Here is a 21,131-nt window from a genome sequence, read left to right on the forward strand (position 1 = left end):
ACTTTTCCCCAATGTGTTACAGTGCCAATTCTGAAGAAGGCAAAACCAAAATGTACTGGTAAATTACAAGGACAACACACACACATACACACTCTCTCCCTTCTAACCCTGCTGGAGCAGGTGATTGGACTAGAATAGATATCTCATTATATTTCTCCTCCCTCCCTCTTTATTTCTCTTTCTTTCTGTCCCTTCCTTCCATTCTCCCCCGCTTTCTTTGTCTGTCCCATTTTCTTTGTGTCCCTTTTCTCTTTCTCTTCTTCCTTTTCTCTTTCCTCTCTCTTTCCCTCTCTCAGGCTCACCCCATTGACTTCGTGAAACCACTCCGTTCAGACTTGCTTGGGCAGGTGCCTCCAGTGCAAGGGGCTCAATGGGGTGATCCTGCGGGGCCTCACCCCGAACACAGCATTGGGAAAGGAGAGCAAACCAAAGCGGCTTTGCTCTCCTTTTCAAACATCCCACCGCCCAGCGACAGTTCAGCTCTGATTCTATTCCAGCCTGTCAGAGCTGAAGAAGCTTCTTGGATGAGAAATGAAATGTCTTCAAAGAAAAAACAGAAAGTCCAGTTGCCTCTTGAAAAAGGCACCTTTGGGACATTATGGATTATGTATAATATATTAGTGTGGCAAACACTCATCCAAGAGCTGAAGTTTGGAACATACTGTAGCATGAATTGCATCATTATAATTAGAACATATTTTAGTGTTCAGTGTTTTTCTGGGATAAACCCTTGTGAAACCCCCAAACTTTAAATAAATGTGGAAGGACAAATTGCAAAAATCAGCCAACTTGCAATTAATTTCAATATTAATTATGTAAAAAAATATTCCAAGCATGTATAAAAAATAAAAGAGTTTGGCATAATTAGTTGTGATGTTTTATTTATTTATTTTACTGCTGTAATCATAGTGATGAATATGCATGAGCTAGCTTGGACAGGCAAGCACAGCAGGCAATTGTGTTTAATTAAACGTTTAGCTGGCTTAGTTTTGAAGGCTGGTTTTTATTTTGTTTTTCTAATATTGTTAAAATTATTGTGAAATTTTCAGGAAAATAAATTCTGTGCCAAGATTTGAAAATAACTTTTCATCTTCCATTTTCTACAAAAGAGCTCCCTAGAGCTATAAATCATTTCCTAAGCCCTTCTCTGTTCCTACACTGCACTACCTGGTTTCTTTACAGGAATTCTTTCAAAATTAAATAGCTTATCTAACATTCCTAGTATATACAATATGCATTGACTGTTAGTATATAAGTACAAGAATGGCAAACATATTTATTTGATAATATAGAAAGAAATATGCATTGCTTTGATTGTGCATTTGTCCAAAGCGAGAAGATTTAGAGTATATGTGTGTTGCATGGGCACACTTAAATACTTTTGGAAATTTTATCTGAAGTCTTAGTGAATTATGTTGTCACTACAGTACTAGTGAGCTAAATTGAACTGATACGAGTAATTAAGTTTCTCAAATCCAAATAGCTTGGAGATATTTTTGGACTCTATCTGAATTTATTATAATTCTTATATTGGCATAAATATCCTAAAACATATTTACCCAAAAGGAATATAGCCCTAAATTTAATATAATTTTCTTTCAAAAAAGAAAGCATAGATCAAAATATAAAATTAGGAACATTTGAAAACTCCAAGCCAATGCTTGGCATCCATATATTGTTAACCTAGAGGTGCCAACTCTTATCTGAACCGAGTCATGAAGAGTTCTGCACCCCTTACATGCGAGCACATGTGCGCACACACACACACACACACACAGAGAGAGAGAGAGAGAGAGAGAAAGTATATCTATATCAGTGGTGGAATTCAAATATTTTTGCCACCAGTTCGGTGGGCATGGCTTGGTGGGCATGCTTTGCACATGTGCACACACTTTGCGTCCATGCATGCACCAAATGTGCACTTTGTGCAGGCGCAGAAGCATTTGCGCAGGCGCAGAGGCATTCTAACTCGCCTCCTGCAAGCCTGCATGATCCCGGTTGCTTCAGCAGCTGTCACGCAGCACTATTCTGTGCCGCGCAATGCAGCTGCTTTTCAAATTCAGCAGATAAAAGTGAGTATGGGAGCCTGGGAGGACAGGTGGTCCCGACAGCAGAGCAGTGGAGAGAACTGGTTCGGTCTCCGCTGCTCATCACTGCTACTGGTTTGCCAGAACCGGGACAAATCGGTTGCATACCACTACTGACTGTATACAGTATGTATATGCTGGAATGTCTAACGCAGAGAAGGGAGCATGTCAGCACGACTATTATAGGAGGGCTGTTAAAGGAAAGACTCCTGAGTCCAGTCAAAGAGAAATATTTCTGCTTTAAAAATTTTACTACATTACTGTTCTAGCAATAATGATCCTTCCAGAATTCCAAATGATTCCTGTTTCCTGAGTTTACTTGCCTTGACAGCATATAGATGGGCCTGTGTACCTGATAAAAACTATCCTTCCCCCCCGCCCCAAAAAAAAGCAGTCAGGACAAAAACTATTAATTGAATTACTAAGTATGATTTCAGATGAATTGCCTATAAAATAAGATATTCCATTTAGAAAATAACCTGATCTTCCTATAATGTGTCAAAATGGCAAGTGTTTCTCTGTATAGTAATTAGAATTTGCACTTAACTTCGTGACATTTTATTTTCATATACCAACCACCCTCTCTATTCAAATAGACAGCTCAAACATTGCCTTCCCTCCTTTGAGCAGAATCAGCAAATAAAGAGCAAGGAAAAAAACAAAACAAAACACCAGGATGGAGATGAAGTAAAGAAAGGGATCACTGCATTGGGAAGAACAGAAAGACTGTTTCTGTCCATGTTTGTTGGAAACCCTAGAAAACAATACCTGGTTTGGCGGCATTTTCCTTTTCAAGCTAACTGGGTCTCCTAGCAAACAACCCGTCCTCACTATCACTTTGTCACATATATCTGTGTTTTCCTTTTTACAGGTAGTCTTTGACTTACAACAGTTCATTTAGTGACCGTTTGAAGTTAAAATGGCATTGAAAAAGTCCTTACATGATCAAAATTGAGATGCTTGGCAACTACTCTATTTTTTTAGTCACTGTGTTTAAACATGGGCAATGGCTTAGTGTGTTGCTTAAATCCAACCTATTTATTTCTACAAGTAAAAACCTATTAAATGTGAAAACCCAACCTCTGAATTCAGCTTGCAAAAGCCATAGATTTTACTGGTCTGTTGCATGTGTGTGAATTATTTCCCTTAAAATCTCCCACACAAAATAGACTGTTTATGTGAATAAAAGATCCACCTGGCTCAACACATTGCCTTCATGATGTCAAGTAAATTTTATGGCAAAAAAGAAAAGAAATCATTTCCCTGCAAGGGGACAATTTTGAATATATTCTCTTCAATCAAGTTTTCAATCAAGTTAGCAGTGAAGAATAAAAATAAACTTCCTGCCAAGTGAAGCCATTTTTTTCCATTCAGTAATTAAAATAATCTTTTGCTTAATTTATTCCCTAAAAACTCACTAAAGTGAGACTGCACTTTCATGCAGCATGTATGTCAAATGGGGAATACAGAACTTGGATAGAGTCCCAGGTATTGTAATATCTTAATTTACTGCTAGAGATGCTTCAATGATGCCATCTATAAAATAATTCCAAATTATCTTTACATATTATTTCCAAAGGTGAGTATTTTTATGCACCTATGATTTACTTGTAAAGTTTTAAAATTTATGGAATTGCAAATTGAATCTAAGAAATCTAATGAAGTTGGCATTGAGTTAAGCTTGTAAAAATACTTTCTTTACTGTTTAAAACAGAAGCTATTTTGAGGCTGATTTGTAACAGAATCCTCTTAACGGCTAATGATGCTGTACATTAAACTGTTGGTAATATTTATACTATTTTATTTGTATATTTAAATAGCAAGATGATAATATATTAGAGAAAGGGGTCTTTGCTATTAGTGCATAATTAATCATACTTCAGTACACACAGAGTGAAAAGTTAATGGCATTTTTGCTCTGCTGCTACAGACTTTCATAAAAATTCACACTGATATTAGCAGCAAGTACAGTTTGCATTACTTATTTGGGTATGCCAACACAGAGGAGCTTGAATGACTCTGCTGCTAATCATTCCAGCAGTCAAGTATGTGCCAAGAAATAACAGATAAATGAAACCATTCTAAACCAGGCTGACAAGTCAAAGTTTGTTAGGTAGGCTACTATTGGCAGGTTTCAATTAATTGATTTTGCCAATAGAAACAGAGATAGTTTTCAATAGTTAAGGACATTGGTACTACCTAGAATTCTGAATTATCCCATTGTCTTACAAGTCTTGCCTGGAAAAATAATGCCAATTTCCATAATATCAGAAGGAATTATTTTTCTTTCAGTTTGATAATTTCTAAATACAGGTGAAACTCGAAAAATTAGAATATTGTGCAAAAGTTCATTTATTTCAGTAATGCAACTTAAAAGGTGAAACTAATATATGAGATAGACTCATTACATGCAAAGCAAGATAGTTCAAGCCGTGATGTGGCATAATTGAGATGATTATGGCTTACAGCTCATGAAAACCCCAAATCCACAATCTCAGAAAATTAGAATATTACATACAATCAATAAAATAAGGATTGTACAGAGAACAATATCGGACCTCTGAAACGTATAAGCATGCATATGTACTCAGTATTTGGTTTGGGCCCCCTTTGCAGCAATTACTACCTCAATATGGCGTCGCATGGAAGCCCGTGGCACTGCTGAGGTGATATGGAAGACCAGGATGCTTCAATAATGGCTTTTAGCTCTTCTGCATTGTTCAGTCTCATGTCTCTCATCTTTCTCTTGGCAATGCCCCATAGATTCTCTATGGGGTTCAGGTCAGGCGGGTTTGATGGCCAATCAAGCACAGTAATCCCACAGTCATTGAACCAGGTTTGGGTGCTTTTGGCAGTGTGGGCAGGTGCCAAGTCCTGCTGGAAAATGAAGTCAGCATCACCATAAAGCTCGTCTGCAGAAGGAAGCATGAAGTGCTCCAAACTCTCCTGGTAGATGGCTGGGTTGACCCTGGAGTTAATGAATCACAGTGGACCAACACCAGCAGATGACATGGCTCCCCAAATCAACACAGACTGTGGAAACTTCATGTATCTTGCAGTGTGTGCCTCTCCATTCTTCCTCCAGACTCTGGGAGCTTAGTTTCCAAATGAGATGCAAAAGTTGCTCTCATCAGAAAAGAGGACTTTGGACCACTGAGCAACAGACCAGTTCTGTTTTTCTTTAGGCCAGGTAAGACGCTTCTGACGTTCAGGAGTGGCTTGACAAGAGGAATACGACATTTGAAGCCCATGTCCAGGATCCATCTGTGTGTGGTGGCTCTTGATGCACTGACTCCAGTCGCAGTCCACTCTTTGTGAAAGTCCCCAACACTTTTGAATGGCCTTTTCCTGACAATCCTCTCCAGGCTGCGGTCATCCCTGCTGCTTGTGCACCTTTTTCTTCCGCACTTTTTCCTTCCACATAACTTTCTATCAATGTGCTTTGATACAGCACTTTGGGAACATCCAACTTCTTTTGCAATTACTTTTTCAGGCTTTCCCTCCTTATGGAGGGTGTCAGTGATGGTTTTCTGCACAACTGTCAGGTCAGCAGTCTTTCCCATAATTGTGATTCCTACTGAACCAGACTGAGAGACCATTTAAAGGCTCACGAACCCTTTGCAGGTGTTATGGCTTAATTAGCTGATTAGAGTAGGACACTTTGAGCCTAGAATATTTAACCTTTTCACAATATTCTAATTTTCTGAGATTGTGGATTTGGGGTTTTTATGAGCTGTAAGCCATAATCATCTTGATTATGCCGCATCATGGCTTGAACTATCTTGCTTTGCATGTAATGAGTCTATCTCATATATTAGTTTCACCTTTTAAGTTGCATTACTGAAATAAATGAAGTTTTGCACGATATTCTAATTTTTTGAGTTTCACCTGTACTTCTGAGATTCATAAGCAGGCAGGACAGCAATTGGTATTACCTGACTAATCCAGTGATTCGTTTGCAATAATAATAGGGGCTTTATACTAGACAGATGGAGGCAGCTTAAATTAGGTTTTGGTTAAATTCATTTTAAAGTGCATACTGTTCTGTTAAACTTTCCTGTTAATCAGTGACTCAGTAAAATGGGCCAGAAGTTTTCCATTGTTGGAACTGGACAGTCATACTATGCCTGTTTTTACCCAAACCTGTCTTCATTTTAAAATAATTTAAGAAAAAAATAAATTAATTGGCATAGTATTATTTGTTTGATTTTATTTATCTGTCTTTGTAACTAAGTGAAATGTCTTCAAGGAAAAACAAAGACCAGTTGCCTTTTGAAAAGCACCTTTGGGACTATTTTCAGGAATGTTTATAAGAGATACAATATTCTCCAGTTGCCTAAATATTTCTGACTTTGTATCAGGTGCCATATTTTCATCTGAGCTGAGGATACTGAACAGTTCTTTCTCAATTATTATGTGTTTGCTTTGGTTTCAACAACAGATTGATTGAAATGGATTGTACAATGCACATAAGAAATTTTCTCTAACCTTATGCTAATTGCCATAAAAAAGATGTTATCTAACTCAGTAAGCAATAGTGGCAGTTCCCTAAGCCCCATCTCTTTCATATGACATGGGGCGCTCTGGGGAAGTGAGAGTCTTTAAGCAATGTCATCTGCCTTTCTGTTGATGAAAGAGAGAGATGAGGAGAATATTCAAACTGTGAAAATGGTCTTTAAAAGGAGTAAAGTTTCATTCAAACTTAGCTGCACGCTCTGTTCTCATCTGCAGATTTATCTCATAGTTGCTGTACTTAAGTCACTTCCAGTTCTGGTATAATTTCATTTGGTTTGCTTGTCAGCAAGTGGTTCTTTGTAAGTTCCTGTTGATGTAATCAGGGATAGTCTGTAGCCACTTAGTCTTCTGTCAACCTCTCTTTTGTTACCCTCCCACTTTTACAATTAAGAAATTTCTTATATATTACATACTTACAAAGTCATATCATATATGACTTACAAAGTCATACATCATAGTACATCTGAGGTTGTTGATGCTACTTCTAGCAGTTTAAATCCCAGTTTCTATTCCTTCTCATTTGTCATGATATAGTTTTCATATAAATTAAATAAACTAGGTGATAGTATACAACTTTGGCACATAATTTGCTGTTTTGAACTATGTAGTTGTTCTGTGTTCCATTCTAATTGTTATTAATGAGGTAGACTAGTACTTCCAGGTTTTTTAAAGGCTATCCACAATTTGTTGTGGTAAAAAAAAATCTTTAGTATAATCAATAAAGCATATAGATTTTCAAGGTGCCTCTTGTGTCTTTTCTTGTGTTAATCCATCAGCTACTACCAGTAGTAATGTGACTTTGGACCCTTTGCCTCTCTTGAATCCAGCTTGTAAATCTGGTGATTGTCATTCCAAGGATTTTAAAGTTGATGGTAATCTCTTGAACTTTTTCTTACTAGATTGCACAATTGCTCAATAGTTCAAATGCAAGAACTGCCCTTTTTGGTATCAGAATAACAATTGCTCTTTTCTGGTTCTTTGGCCATTATTGTTTTTTCCATACTTTCTTAAAGACAGCAAATAACACTTTAAATGCATACTTTCTCAAAATTTTAAAAAGTCTGGCTGGTATTTTATTAACTTCTGCAGCTTTATTGTTAGCAGTATTTTAGGGTCCATTTAACTTCCAGAATGTCTAGCCCTAGTTCAGTGATTATATCTTCATATTCATACTTGATTTAGGAATCTATTCTTACAGTTTTTATATGCTCTCACCAATGCTTCTTATGCTTCAATACTTCTACTAGACTCTTTTGTCTAGTAGATTTTGCTTACTTTGTCTTTTAAGGTACCCACAATCAAAATTTTATTTGATTTAGTATAAGTTTTCTTAAATAAATGTCTTGCTCTTTTTGATTATACTCAGTTATAAATATAAATCTTGCTCTTTGTAAGAAAACTCTGAAAAATGTCTTTATAGTTTGGTAAATAATCTTAAATTTGTCCTGACCTTTGTTTTTTTTTCCAGCATATCTTCATATCAGCATATATGTTCAGCATATCTGCAGACAGCTGTATTTTATCATCTGCTTTTTATATTCTTAATGATATCTGTACTGTTTCAACAAGGTGTTCAAATTGCTTTAGAACTTCAGCTTTCACTTTCTCTGCATATATGGTTAAATTACTCTAATACATTTATTTTTTTGTTTATTTATGTATTCATTTTACTTATTAAATTTATACATCACCCATCTTGTGGTTGAAGGTGATTAGAGCAACTGTTGGCTTGCCTTGGCTGCAAATGAAATTCATTCTATCATTAGAGGAGGAGAGGGAGTATATCCAAGCATTGACTTTGATACGTTTATTTAATGTTTATGTATTGAATATTTCACTGATTACACAAACTCATGATAGCTATTTCAGTTTTCCTATGATTTTCTTGTCCACAGAACATGATTCTCCACATTCTCCAAAACAAATCTGATGTTTCTCTGGTATGAAACCATCAATTCAAGTCCATTTCAGTTCACTGATTTCTGGAATATTAGTTTTCTTTTTTTAATATATTTCTGTTATGGTTAGATCAGATTTGTCTTGATTGATGGTTTTGACATTTCACAGACTAATATCTTTCCAACATCAAACTTCTGTGTTTTCTGAGGCATCAATAGCTGGATAGTTTGGCTTTGATCTGTCCAGATCAGAAGCATCAGAGCTGCTCATAGTTACCCTCTGCTTTTTCCCAGTATTTTATTGGATACCGTCTGTCTTTAGGGACTCATTTATTGTTATCATGGATATCAGCCTGGTTGTAAATGTCATTTTGATTTGCTTTATATTTCATTCTTCAGTTCAATATATCTAGACTGATCCCTTTCAACCTGCCCATCATGGGTGACACTTCTGGCAGTGGACACTCCCAGTAGTATAGCTTATAGTATTATTGGGATGCTCAGACCTCTTAATCACAACGAGGGAACACTCCATGAAAGGTGTTTTTTTTAAATAATACCTATATCTTATCTGAATTATATTACATAATCTTTACTTTGATAAGTCCATATATACCTTTTTAAATTTTGTAACTTTTTTGGCCTACTACAATGAAGGAAGAGGTACACTATAAAGTGCACAGTACGACACCTTTGTCCAAACTTCTATATGACTTCTCCCAGCAATTCTGCCCATGGTGGTGGGGGGGGGGGGGCAGTTATTTTTGTTACCAATTCTTAATTTTGTTTTACTTCCTAGTCTGAGTTTTTCACCTTGGTCAAAGAAACCTGTAATATTTCAGACACTATCTTTTAAGATAAGGAAACTATCAGGAAAAGGAAAAGCATATTTTTCTTTTCCAAGAAAAAGACAGTATCTTTTCCTTTGAGCAGTTTTTTTATAAGAATGATTATCATTAAAGCAATTTATATGAGGTGCTAGATGTTGTACTAGCATATTTTTTCAGACTAGTATGTAAAAAAAGAGGCAATTTTCTGTGATTATGCTACATTTTAGAGTTGATTAAAATACACTTTACACTGTACATCTAATTTTCACTTAAACTACCATATTTTTTTCCAAGTGCATCTTGACTCACACACTTATTAAACCAGTGAACGGTAACTGAATCTTATTAGCTTTCTGCCTTTCCTCCACTGTAAGCGAGTAGTGCCTGTACTAATATAGTATCTTTCTATTGTTTAAACTGCTTTTTCTGGTTAATATCAGCACTCAAAATATCCATGGGACATGAAGTATTATTCTTTCAGGACAGAAGATTTCTAGACCAGGTATAGACCTATTGCCATTTTGTCAAATATATATCTACAGGATGCATTTGCTGAATGGATAAGGGGTGGAATGGGGGCATATTCAGTAGAAAGAAAATAATTAAACCTTCTAGTGCCTGCTGATTCTTCCAATATTCTCATGAACTCTGCCAGACTTCTTTGCTGTAGGATATATGGATGAAATAATTTAATTTCTTGCACAGAAGTTTTTTCACTCTTGTTATTTGTTGCACAGCATTAGTTTTGCATTAGTTTTGCATGTTAGACAAATGTTGATAGTTCTTGTGTACATTTTTAAGGCCTACCTCTTTCCAGAGTGACAGTAAGAAAGCTCTTGCACACTGATGAATTTGCATATTGGTATTCTCCAGATAATAACTATGTCATTTGTAAAGCTTTTACAGCCATCTGTGCATCTCAGTAGAGAATTATATGGACCTGAGAAAACTAATTATAATTCTCAATTAATCATGACACTTTCTGGATTAAAGAAGTATTCTTGCAGGTTGTAGACTAATGCCAACATCTAGCCACCGATGTACAAATCATGGCTGTTGTGGCAGCAAATGACAAGTGTGTAATCACGTTGGCTTACATACTCAAATAGATGGCTTACATACTTGTGTCAGCTATTACAATGCAATTAGATAATTGTGTCATTTGCATGATGACCTCATGATTCTATATTGTCATTTTGATCTTATCATGACCCTCCTATGGATGCTGCATCATAAAAGCCAGAATGGACTTCTTTTGAAGTACAACTTTGGAGAGTTAAGATGACTACATGCTGTGTGCGGCTGCTCCTCCGGATCCTTGACAGGGCAAAAAACAGCCCTCCCAGAAAAACCAGAAGTCATTCCAACTTCTGGTGGACCTCCAGAGCATGGGGGAAGCTGTTTTTGCCCTCCCAGAGGCCTGGGGGAGGCCTCCAGACCCTTGGGAAGGTAAAAACCCCCTGGGCTTTGGAGGCCCACTGGAAGCCGGAAACAGGAAATTCTGGTAGGCCACATCCACCATGGCCATGCCCACCCAGCAACCGGGCAGCAAACCCGTTGCTGGGATTTTTTAATCCCACCCCTGCTACAGTTCTTGACAAGAAACAAGAGGTTATCTGATTTGAATACATCAAACTACTTTATGCAATGTGGCCAACGGATCAGAAATTTGTACAGCTCATAGAATTATTTTTAAAACAGCAGCTTAATGCTAATGTGATCTTGGCTTATTGTCTCAAGTTGCTGATTCTCTTCCCCCACCCACCCTATTTTGGGGGGAGGCAGGGACAGGAGAAGAACTGGAGATAATTATACAGTGATGTGAGAAATAAAAAAGAGAGGTGAGAGGTGAAGTTCTGGACCTTTATTTGATGAGTTAATGTGCGATCATCCTGCAATGCTAAGCCATTGCCAAAATGATCTGTACAACAATTCACTTCACTCTTGTGAATTAGAGTCCATAACTAGGAAAGATTGTATATGGTAAGAAGTAAGACTGCTTCTAAACATTTTAATTGTGTAATCCTCTGCCTCAAATATAGAACAGAGCCCCAGGTGATGTCTTCCACAGATTTGTTTTCATTGGTGTCCACAAATAATTGGGGGAACTCATATTAAAGATTCTTATATTGACTGACAAAGATTTTCAGCCTACTACACCGCTGAGCGTTAAGCTGTGGATTGTTAGTTCATTTCTCTGGATATTGCTGGCTTCTGGAATGTGCTGTCATGTTATTGTTTCCTGAAACAACAAAGGGGGGGATTTGAACTTTACAGGTATTGGATCATATTTTAATCAGCTATCTTAGCCTTTTTAATTTTCATCATTTTCTGCAACCATCTAAGGATCATTATATTTTATATCTTATTTTTATAATGTAAATATGATATTAAAGTGTTTCTTTTCTTTGGAATTAGTTACTTCTCTTCATTAAAGCAACATGTACCCATGCTAGTGATATGTCTTGATGAAGTCCTGATGAAGTATGGAACAGCTGAACTACTATACAAGATTGAGAGTTATGAAATAATGGTCTTTCCAGTTTCAGAATCTAAGTTTAATATAGTTGGTCGTAAACCACTGCATTAATTCCAATATAGTGTTCATGGTTAATAAACATTAGGTTTTACCCTTTAAGGTTTTCCATTGCCAGCCTTCTGTTCAATTTTAATTATATGCAGGCTACTTTTCCATATTTTTATTCTTATTTGGTTTATATACTCAGGTTAGGATTGGTGTGTGTGTGTGTGTGTGTTTGTATACACACACACACACACACACACACACACACACATATATATACTCAGTATTGTCTCGATGTATTAAGCCATTAAAAAACAAGAGGGGAGTGGCATGATTTGAGTTAATTCAACTTGCTCACACATTAACTATTGTATAAACTGTTTTTTAATCTCCTCATGTCATACTTCATAGAGTGTTGCTTCACTTGTATTACCAGGAAACTTAATTTTGTAGCCTTGTCTGTAAAAGCATTTTTTTGCTAAAAATTTCCAGAACAGAACTAAAACTTTTTTTTCTAAAATTACTTTTGGTATCAAGGTAAAATAGTGTAAACCTTTAAATGAAAGCTACCTGAGTTGCAAAAATCTATATGACCATTAAATGCTAGGAAAGGGTATCAAGATTTTTGCAGCCCATATATTATAGCCCTACTTTAAATCCATCTGTTATAGTGTTCTAACTGCTACTATCCAGTACAAGCAGCTAGTCAGGAATAACTCACAGGTAGTTCTTCTTACACTTATATACTACTTCACAGTGCTTTACAGCCCTCTCAAAGCAATTTTCAAATATCAGCATATTGCCCCAACAATCATGGTCCTCCTCATTATACCAACTTTGGAAGGATGGAAGGCTGAGTCAGCCTTAAGATGGTGAGAATTGAACTGCTGGAAGTTGGCAAAATTAGCCTGCTATTCTGCATTCTAACCACTGCACCATAACACAGCTCTAATTTTGTTTGTGAGAATCTAATTTTGTAGAGATTAGGGGTATTTGGACAGTATATATTCTTTGATTACGTCCATAAAAAAGAAATCTGCTACAATGTATATTGTGTGTATCCCACGCTTTAAGCTTTAAGCTACATTTATAACTACTCCCCCTCCAACACCCTTTATTTTCACAATGACCCATTGCGGCAGTCAGGACTGTCTCAGGGTCATCCAGTGTTTTTGCATGGCCAAGAAAGAATTTGAATATAGGCCTCAGTATATATAATTACTACATCCAGTCTATTATTCAATTTGGCTTACACTTGTCTATCACATATACTGCTTATCAAATTTTGACTGCTGCTGATTCTGACATTCTTGATCATCATATGAGCCTCAAGAAAAAAAATAATTTTATCAGTTTAACATTTTAAGTTATAAGATAAAATGCAAAAGTATTCCTATTTATTTTTGTAATTTTATCAATAGCATTGGTGATAGTCTAAGTAATTGCAGACTTTATTCCTAGTCATAGACATTCAGCCATTGAAGAAACTGTTCCTATTAGTTAATTAAACTTTGTTAATTAAGCTGGTCCTTATTATAAACATGATTGCAAGTCTCCTGTCCTGTGTTCATTTTCAGATGTAATGTGCTACTGAGATTATAGGCAGTAAGCCCAATGGAGTTGCTTAGATGAATTGCACACAAAAGTGTTCTTTACTCAAAATCATTTCATATCAAAGGAGAATATTGAGATCAAGAGAAGTTGGTATCCTTCAGCGGCTTCAGCTTGGTCTGTAGGAGGAAACATATTTTTCAGGAATAATATTTTAGAACTATGGTTTATTATGTCTTCAAATATGGTAAAACTGTGCTCTTCTTTTCTTTCTTAGCTGGCAAGCCAAGTATTATCAAACTAAAGGTCTTTGGATGTAATTAATATAGAGATAAAAATATAAATAAATAAATTTATTTAAAATTTATAGTCTTTCTGACTTGGATCTCTTTTATAAGTATCATAGAATAGGCAGCTTGCATTTTAATATGTAAGATGTTGTAGTGCTGTAATGTCCAAACTGAGAAAGAAGATAAATTTCGATTTTAGGATACATGTTTGCTAAATCTCAGAATGGAACTTTCAGTTGTTACATTATCATGGGTGTCTAGATTTCTCATTATTATGTGTTGTCAACTTCAAGATCTATAGTATGTAAGCTGTTGCTTATCAGCATATTAAAAAGGGCTTAATAAAAGAAATTGGTAGCCTGGTATACTTCTTGCCTCAATACACTATAGTGGAAAAAATAGTAAATTTAATCTTTCATAATTATTTTCTTGTACAGCCTCTTGGTTTTGCTAAAAATAACAACCTGCCAATTTTTTAATAACTTGATGTAGTTTTCAGATCTTGTTTTGTTTTTACGATGCAGCATGTTATTTCTTCTGGGGAAAGTAATAACAGCTTGGTACTGCATAATCAGAACCAATACATAATGCAGAAATATGAACAGTTGTGCATTTGATTGCCTATACTTCATTGTGAAGAGTCACTTCCAGGCAACTGGATTCAGAAATTATACAATAGGCAGGTGATAGGTAAATGGGCTTGAGATTTCTGTAAATCAACAATGGAATGAGATGCCTGAGATTTGAATTCTTGCCTAAATCTTAGACTATGGAAACTGATGTGACTCTCTAAATTCAACTGTTTACTGAAAGCTAAATCTTAAAAGTTGGTAAAGGAAAGAGAGCTTATCATTGTATTGAGCTTTCTTTTCCTCCATAGTCAACAAGAGTGTCATTTTCAAATAGAAACTTCCAAAGCAGGCAGGAGGAAATATGAAATTGAAGTTAGTCAATATTTATTTTGTTTTTGAAAAGCCAGTTTTCCACATTTTCTAAAGCAAAAGCAAACCTTGATGAAAAGCCTAGCAAACTGTGTTAAATTAGCAGAGAAGAGATATATTGAAAAGCGTATCTTATTTCACAGAGATTAATTGTACTGTTCTCTTTTTCTTCTCACTTACAGAAATTGACAGTAATCAGAATTATGTGACAACAGAGCCTCAGCTGATCTTCTATCCCAGCGTTACCTATGCAATCATTGGCAGCTCTGCTATTTTTGTGTTGGTGGTGGCCCTCCTGGCCCTAATTTTGCACCATCAGCGAAAACGCAACAACCTCATGACACTTCCTGTACATCGACTGCAGCATCCTGTCCTCTTGTCTCGCCTCGTCGTCCTTGATCATCCTCATCAGTGCAATGTCACCTATAATGTTAACAATGGGATCCAGTATATGTCTACCCAGGGATATCATAGACCTCCAGATTTAGATTCACCACCATCTTATTCAGAAGCTGTGCTAGATCAAAGGTATATTGCAGTAGTGTAACGGTGGGGTTTCTCCAGTGCTTTAGACTGTTTATTCTGGAGTTTGTTTGTTTGTTTTTTTGTATACCCAATGCTTCTCTTTCATGATAGCTTCCTTTAACAGCTGCACCACCCTTGCTTCATTAGCACTGATTTTACTGGGTTGATCCCTCGTAAACTGCTTCAATATTTATACCCAAATTTCCTGCCTGACTGTTTACTCTCATTAAGGCAAGTCACAATTGCTGCAGTTTGAACTTCACCACGGAGCGTAATTTTCTCCTCAGTACAGGAATCCACTTTAAAGATTTCTGCTGACAGAAATCTATCTATCCTCCGATTTCAGAAATGATTCTTTCAGATTTGGAGTATGTCATGGAAATAATGTGGAAACCATCTTTTGCTCACACTTACAATTTAGTTCATCAGAAGATCAGTGTAGAGGCCATTTTCTTTTTAATGCTCCTTTTTGTACCCTACTCAAGATGCTTTTGAGCCAACATGATGCCATTTTCATCCCAGGAAAAGATCACTTTTCACTTTTATTTGCTGCTTTGTTTTTTTTTTAAAGGCAGATATGTACTGTATTTCCAGGATAGTGAGGAACAGAGCCCTAAAAAAATCATACAGAATGTTGGGCTAGTATTGTCATTGTTACCTGAAACTGGAGGGAGAAAACACATACACACCTATTTCCAAACTTTATCTTCCAATGTGACATATAGTGAGCATTTATGCAGTTCATTAGTATTGTTTGGGAGCTGCTTAATCACTATAAATAATTTAAAGCAAATTTAATTTTTAAAAAGCTTGTCTTCAAGTAAATGGACAAATTGCATTTCAGTATTAATAGCATCACTTGCACAGGATTCTTACAAACTGATCACAGTTTCCACTAAAGAGACAATCAGTTGTATTTCTTAATAATATATTGGGGATAACATATTGAGAGTAAGATCTGGATCCACTGAGGAAAATTAAAAATCCATTCATAGTGTCTCTGTCCCCCCTAAAGGGGGAGGGGTTAATGCAAAACCATGGCAACTAATAATTTATTACTAAGTGATGAATATATACATTATACAGAATTTAATTTAACTCCCCAAGCTTTTAAGATGTGGCACTTAAAAATCAATGAGAAGTCCCCTCCAACAACAAATACCAATTCAATATATTGTCTGCAGTCAGTTATGGGAACTAAATTGTAGGGTTTTTTCCTGTTTTTAACACGTGAAGCCAGTCCATAAATTTCTTAGTTTTGCTGCTAAGATTCTTACTGGTTTCGGTGGTGATAATGGGGATGGGTGGCTGCAACTTGTATAATGCTGATTGACTTCTAATATGTCTTCAATTTGATCCCACCATCTATTGCAAAAAACATAAATCATTTTATGTCTTCATGTGGGAAGAAGCCATTCTAAGTATATTTTGGGAGACATAATACTTTTAAACAGAATTGTTCACTTCCTTATTGTTTCCAATGCAAAGTAAGGTCAATTTACCCTACAGTAACACATAACTATAAACAGTTTTAGCAAGTTTATGAGATGCTAGAATATATATTAAAAAGCCTGCCTCTTGGTGGATTCCACCATCACCTATGTGCAATTTCCCTGAGCTGACAGCTATAGCTGACCTTGGAATAGTATATCAGGGACAACACAACATAAAGTAAAATTCCTAAAGTTTAACCATCTTATTATTTTTCTCTTCCAGTAACATCAAAAATTGCAGTTTAGTAATACCGAGGCCAAGCAGTACTGGCTACTAGCTGAATGGATGTTTCTGGCTTCTGAACAAAAGTTACTTGTCAAAAGTCAACCCATCAAGTCAGTTCTGTTGCGACTTGGCCATTCAAGTAGTATACATTTTCATATGCATCTTTATTGTAATATATTGTAGTAATTTGAACTGGGACATTTTCCCAGGATCAAGGAATAGAACACCCTCCCCTGATCAGTTGGAAGCTGCAAGTAATGTTACTGGAAGACAGTGGTATTACAGGATAAACTGAGAGTGTGTCCCCTGGATTTCCAAAGGTTTGAGGGGTAAAATAATCTCATTTTCATTCTTAAATTCATCCAGAATGGCCTTCTGGATTACACAAATGGGATGATGGGGAATGTAAGTGAAATGAGTGATCTAGATAGATAGATAGATAGATAGATAGATAGATAGATAGATAGATAGATAGATAGATAGATAGATAGATAGATAGATAGATGATAGGAGGGACAGAGGGAGGAGGGAGGGAGGGAGGGAGAATGAGAATTCTTTATTGGCTAAATGTGATTGGACATACAAGGAATTTTGCTTGGTAGATATGCTCTCAGTATACATAAAAGAAAAGATACATTATCAAGAGTCAAGATTTGTGCCTTTATAACTTGATGAAGCAAAATTCAGATGCTTTTTTATTTCATACATCTGGTAACTTGATATCTAATTTATACTTTGCAGCAGACCCCCCTGGTTTGATCTTCCTCCGCCTCCATATTACTCAGAAACAGGATCCCGGAATCACTTAGATCTTCCTCCATATCGTTCTCGAACTGGAAGTGTGGTAAGCACAGATGCTTCAGAGGCCAGAGGTCCAGACACTTTGGAAAGCAGTCCATCAAGAAACCTTTTTACCAATATGGGGCATCACAGTACACTGTGTGAAATTACAGCCGAGCAAAGTGACTCTCTGATCAATTCAGTTTCTGTCTGAAAACTGTAAACAATTATTTATGCACATTTTTATGGATGTCTGCTTGAACTTGTACTGAGATTAAGAAGTCCCAAATCATTCGGCCTTTTTCTACTCGATGATTGCAAGTGTTTTTGTGAAAGGAACAAGAGCTATATGCATTGCCATTAAACAACTTCCCTCAATCATTTCAAGGGAGAATGAGCAAGAAAAGGTGCCAGTGGCCTCAGTCATGCTAGATTTAACTACTGAATTATGAAGGTTGAAGCACTTGAGAACAACAGTTCCTTGTCACTTCCTCTCTGTCATAACATGCTGTTAAAGCATATCGGGTATTTACTAGAATTCATGTACTGAAATCAAACATATGTACATACACACGTGTCTCAAGACATGCCTGTGTTTCAAATGAACTTTATTGCTTTTTAAAAAATTTCTTATTTATGATTGTAAGAATGTATATAAAAATAATAGTAAATGAGACTTGCATTCATGCAAGTATTGAACTGTATTGCTGATGGCATCTGGAAGTCCACTTCTTTCAATAGAAAAATAAAATTCTGAAGGGTCATTGGAAATATCATCTGTACAGTTTGACCTATGTTCTGTTTAAATCACAAGCTCTGCTATGGAGCAAACTATTATTACTTCAGTAAGAAAAAATAATATGTTTTTTGATGGATAGGGTTAAAAGGATTTTAAGCCACCTAAACATTAATGGAATTTGAGCTGACACTACTGACTAGGAGACAAACCTTAGAGTCATGGTGGGTGGTTCAGTGAAGATACCAACTAGGTATGCAGCTGCTGTTACAAAAGAAAATTAAATGAAAAGGAATTCTGTCTTTGGAATCATTAGAAAGGGAATTGAAATAGAATTGTTGATACTAATGTCCTTATATGCTGTATATCCATGTTGTGGTTACACTTAGTGTATTGTTTGTGGTTCTGCTCACCCAACATATGAAACCAATACAGAGCTATAAAAGGTACAAAATGGACAATAGAAATGATTTGGGACAGGAGTTGCTTCCCAGCAAGAAGAAACTATAGCTTGAAATGAAGGAGGGTAAAGGAAACAGAATAGAAGTCCACAAAATCATTCACAATATAGGTAAGTGATCGAAGAGAAGTTTTCTCCCTTTCTCCATGTTAGAACTTGAGATCATCCATTGACACAAAATGTAGAGCAATTTAGGATCGTCAGAATGAATTACTCTCTTATACAGCAGGTTATTTGATCTATGGAATTTGCTGACAACAATGAGTAATGGCAGCAATTTGGATGGCTTTAAAGAGGACCGGACAAGTTCATGGAAGATTAGGCTACCAAGGTCTACCCTTATTTATGGCCCTTTGCTTTCTCCCTGAAACATAGTCACTGTGCTATACTGGAGGCTATCTCCTTCCAGTTTAGGTTTGAGATTCCCAAATCGTTCTGTTCTGTGATCCAGAATATGAGACAACATAGCCCTACAGCCTGATTGTACAGGGCTCTCATATTCATCTGTCTATCACAATGTGCGTGATTTCAGCTTTCTTCCTTATAGTGAAGAATCAAATACCTGTATTCTTTTATAATTAATATGTGTATCTTAGGGGTTGTGTGAAGCAGATTTTAGCATTCTGTCTTGCATAAATGTAATGTAACAATTTGGTGGCTTATTTGGACACCTATTTTGACAGATGTACCTCAGTTTTGTATATGGTTATTCATATTTCTCTCTCTCTCTCTCTCTCTCTCTCTCTCTCAATACACACACAGAGAGAGAGAGAGAGATGAAGGAGCTTTAGGCAGTTTTATGTGTCAAAATGCAGTTTTCTGATTGTCTGGAAAATAAATTTAGTCTGGGCATGCTTTGGGTTTCTCATTGTAAAAGAGAAGATTACAAATGTTCCATTTCCTCTCTGCGTGTATGTACCTTTGAGAGAGATTCTGAGTGCCTTGGAATTCATATATCAGTTTGCAGAGCTTATTAGACTTATTGGGGAATATCTTTCATACGATGAGACTGAAACTTTTTATAAAAAATGGTGCCAGTTTATGGTAGTATTTCCTTATTGAGGAATCATAGAACTGATTCATTCCTTACATAGCTTGCTTATTTGCTACATATACTTCATTATTTATATTGTAAGTATGAAGTGGAGATAGATACCACACTTCTTCCTGTATATTTACAAACATGCACCTCTCTTGCATACAATATGCTTTATCTTTAACGTTGGTGCATTTTGGAATGGTGTGAATCAGATTTTAGAATTATTAGTGTTTGAGGGTTATTCGTATAATTCTAACATATTGGATTGAAATAAGAATCCAATGGTTTTAAAAGCATGACAGCAAGACGATTTCCGTTTGTTTTTTACCCAAACTTAAGTATACAACTTGTAGTCATTATTGGGAAGATTGAACTCATTGACCACCTCTGTATCCAATCCAGCTCCTGTGATTTGTTAATTCATCAATGCAAATTTCAAGCCCAAGCCATCTGGTCTAAACTGACATTGAATTAACAATAAACATTTCCGATATTTTTTTGTTTCTTTTGAGGGAATTTTATTTGGACAGAGGTACATAATGTTGTTTTTTTAGTAAAAGGCATAGCAGTTACTTATACATTTAAAGTAATGTTTCGTGTGACCCTGAGGTACTGTTTTATTACATTAAGTTTGTGTTCATTCAAATCATTGTCCTTTCTACAATAAGTACAATGCCTTTAAACTGTATATATGTATATTTCTATTGAAATACTTGGATTTGGACTCTTAAAATAAATCCCTTTTTCTAAATGTATCTTTTCATTTCCTCTTAGAAGCTTGAAACAATCAAGAGACCTTCTTAGTAAAATATATGATCCTGAACATAAGCAGAGCACTGAAAGAATACTGAGTAATTATATAGCACAGCATGCCATTTGAAAGGAAAATAAATGTTGCTTATAATATATAGTTGTGTTGAATGTAGGGTCGAGGTTTGACCTACTGTCAGTGAATGCTAATAGACCTGTATTATTTGTGAAGTAAAATAGATTAAGAAATACTGAAGCAGACAAAATCTGCAATTAACCAATATATAGGAACTGGGAAACAGGAGGGAATCAGAAGGAAGGGGAGGCAGGCAATACCATGGAGAATGTGATGGACATAGAACATAAAATAATAGCGTTGGAAGGAACCTCAGAGGTCTTCTAGTCCAACCCTCTCTCGAGCAGGAGACCTTATACCATTTCAACCAAATGGTTGTCCGGTCTCTCTTTGAAAGCCAGGAGGTAGGT

At 36.1% G+C, this 21,131-nt stretch overlaps 1 protein-coding gene across 2 annotated transcripts in view; it reads left to right on the forward strand.

Annotated features, from left to right (window-relative positions):
• The window catches only part of LDLRAD3 (low density lipoprotein receptor class A domain containing 3), a 165,205-nt gene extending 146,529 nt beyond the window's left edge, over window positions 1-18,676 (forward strand). The window contains exons 5-6 of one of the 2 annotated variants that reach the window (XM_026707238.2): window positions 14,819-15,164; window positions 17,622-18,676. In XM_026707238.2, coding sequence (XP_026563023.1) covers window positions 14,819-15,164; window positions 17,622-17,874 — 599 coding nt within the window. In that variant the 3' untranslated portion in view covers window positions 17,875-18,676. The remainder of the gene's footprint in view (window positions 1-14,818; window positions 15,165-17,621) is intronic. The other variant, XM_087921385.1, reaches the window with a different exon arrangement.
• The last annotated feature ends 2,455 nt before the right edge of the window (window positions 18,677-21,131 follow it).

This window comes from Pseudonaja textilis, chromosome 1 (assembly GCF_049901715.1).
Source record: "Pseudonaja textilis isolate UNSWEBS1 chromosome 1, rPseTex1.2, whole genome shotgun sequence".
NCBI lineage: Eukaryota > Metazoa > Chordata > Lepidosauria > Squamata > Elapidae > Pseudonaja > Pseudonaja textilis.